We start from the raw sequence: 2817 nt of genomic DNA, 5'->3' as shown, positions 1-2817 counted from the left end.
CTCGAACACCGGCGCGTTGTCGTTCACGTCCGACACCTCCAGCACCAACTCCGCCGCGCTCGAGAGCGCCGGGCTGCCCCGGTCCCTTGCAGTGATGGTGATATTGTAAGCGGACACTGCTTCTCTGTCCAGGGCACTGGCTATTATTAGTTTATAGGTGTTCTCTGACGACATTTCCAATCTGAAAGGCAGATTTCCGTCCATGTTACAGTTTACTTCTCCGTTTTCTCCCGAGTCTCTGTCACGAACATTGATCACAGCTATAACTGTACTCGGGACTGAGTCTTCGGGTATCGGGTTCAAGATAGGCAGGAGAGAAAGGGTTGGTACATTGTCATTTACGTCTAGAATGTCTATGTGTACTTTGGCTTGCGCAGTGAGTCCACCCCCATCCTTGCCTTCAAGAGTCGCTTCATAATATTTCCCTTCTTCATAATCTAAGGGGCCTGTAACCTTCACATCCCCTGTCCTGGGGTCCAGAGAGAAGAGCTGGCGAGCACTGTCTGCGATGTCACTGAAAGAGTAAGTAATTTCTGCATTTGTACCTTCGTCACTGTCAGTGGCTTTCACCTGAAAAGCTAAGGAGCCCTCTGGCAGGTTTTCCATCAGTCGAACCTTGTAGATCTCTTTGGTGAATACTGGTGGGTTGTCATTTGCGTCTGTCACGTTAATCTTAATCTGGGCTGTCCCGGATCGGACCGGATCCCCGCCATCCAGTGCCGTCAGTATCAAATGGTGATTTCTCTGTTTTTCTCGGTCTAAGTTTTTCTCCAGTACCAGTTCCGCGTGTTTCGTCCCGTCAGGGCTCTCCCTCACTAAGAGTGAGAAGAGTGGATTGGGGGTAAGCTCGTACTTCTGTAAAGAGTTTGCCCCGATGTCGGGGTCTCTGCCACTGCCCAGTGCGAATCTGCTCCCAGGAGGCGTCGACTCGATGATTTCTATGGTAACAAATTCTTTGTTAAACCGCGGCGCGTTGTCATTGATATCCTGGATAGTAACGCTCACAGGAAACATGTCGAAAGGGTTCTCCATGACTGCCTCCAAGCGGAGGACACAGGGCGACACGGCCCCGCAGATGCCCTCTCGGTCGATCCTCTCGTTTACCCGCAGATTTGTATTACCTTCCCCGAGAGTGAAGTACTGCTTTTCGTCACCAGCGACTATCCGCAGCTTGCGCGCCGGCAGCTCGTCGGCGCTGAGCCCCAGGTCCCGGGCCAGCGGCCCCACCAGCGAGCCTCTGGGCAGCTCCTCGGCCATGGAGTAGCGCAGCCGCTCCGCCGCCGCCCGCCAGCACAGCGGCAGGAGCACGGCCAGCAACGCGACCCACCCGGCGGCTGCCCAGCCTTGGGCTGCCGGTCCGACCTTCATTCTGCGGACGACTGTAGATTAGGCTTTCCGAGCAGCTATACCGGTATCCGAGAGAAATAAATGTACGAAATCCCTGTTTTGGTCGGAGCACGGCTGAGTCGAGCGGTTCCTGCCTTTCTCCCTGCTCTGCGCTGTGCGGAGCAGCAGTGAGCGGGCGCCTGGGAGGAGCCGACGGCGGAGCTGCTTCTCCACCTTGGCCAACAGTGACACCCTGAGTCCATGTCTGAGAACGGCAGCGTCCGAGAGAAAGAACAGCTCGAAGGTCCTGCTCTGCGAGTCCTTCAGTTAGTACGGACTGGAAAATAAATAGGTAATCGGTAACGCGAAACAGAAAACTTCTCTTTGTGGTGAAGGGGTGCATCTAGGAATTCCCATTGTCTGAATTCCTTACACTTCTGGCGGACGAATCCTCCCCCGTTGCTTGAAGGATGCGCAGCAGGACCTTGATTTCTTCCCTGCTGTGATCTTACTGATCTCTTCAGTGGGGCGCGGGGTGTTCCCGCTGCCATCTCTCACCGCGGTGAGAGAAAAGGCAGGACAGAGCGAACGTTGAGGCACTGCTCGAGGGTAGTGGGTTTATTTCTGATAGCTGAGAGATGCACAGCCAGCACTGTTTTCCCGCTTTGAACAGATTTACTGATTTCCAAGCAAAGCCAGGAATTCCAGCCATTGAGAGAATCACAGCGGTCACACCAGATCTGAGCCTATCTCTTTCGACTTTCAAAGCCCAGTATCATCATATCAGTACCATACAAACCAACACCGAATTCCTTTCATCTGTCTCCCACAAACCACGGTCGATACTGTAGCTGGTCTCCAAATGTAAGAATATTTTCTGGGAAATGTTCATGGCGGTTACTGTTGCTTAAACAATCAAAAGAAAACAGACAGATCCCCGACGGAAAACTGTTGTACCTCACCTGTAAATTAGAACCTCGCCTCTCTTACAGCAGAGAAAAAAACAAACCCACAAATAAACAAAAAAACCTAACAACCAAAAATCCTGAGGGAAGGCTGTGTCATCACAGCCCCTTACGCAGAAGACAAGGAGAGATTAGAAAACTCTCCACTTACTCGGTGGACTTGCTCTTGCACATACACCAACGCTGCGTCTCTGCAGATGCCAATGTCAAGACCTTCTCAGAAAGGTATATTTAGAAAATATGTTTTCCTGCTAACTTTGGCAGTTCAACCCGTGAAGAATAATTCCCTTTCCTCCAGCTGCACCTGTGCACAGCTCACGGTAACGAATTAATAACCTTTCAGAACACGAAGTGGATTTGAATTTGTAGCGTTTCAGAAGCCAAGAGATAGAAATACGGTGAACATCTCTATATGAGGTCTATATAAGTTTGCTGCAACCTGTCACCGTCAATTCACTACCTCCTTTATGGCGACAATCGCCCATGGCAACCCGGACACACATATTCATGCATCTTCACACGCCGA

At 51.4% G+C, this 2817-nt stretch overlaps 1 protein-coding gene across 1 annotated transcript; it reads right to left on the bottom strand.

Annotated features, from left to right (window-relative positions):
* Nucleotides 1-3: 3 nt before the first annotated feature.
* Nucleotides 4-1368, bottom strand: LOC113941742 (protocadherin gamma-B5-like; the record flags this gene model as incomplete). The annotated part of the gene is made up of 1 exon (XM_027632877.1): nt 4-1368. A coding segment is annotated over exon 1 (1365 nt), but the record flags the coding sequence as incomplete, so codon positions are not given.
* Nucleotides 1369-2817: the final 1449 nt, after the last annotated feature.

This window comes from Corapipo altera, unplaced genomic scaffold, assembly GCF_003945725.1.
Source record: "Corapipo altera isolate COAL_440 unplaced genomic scaffold, ASM394572v1 56223, whole genome shotgun sequence".
Classification (NCBI taxonomy): domain Eukaryota; kingdom Metazoa; phylum Chordata; class Aves; order Passeriformes; family Pipridae; genus Corapipo; species Corapipo altera.
The sequence above is the reverse complement of the archived record's forward strand: the minus strand, read 5'-3'. Positions and strand labels throughout refer to the sequence as shown.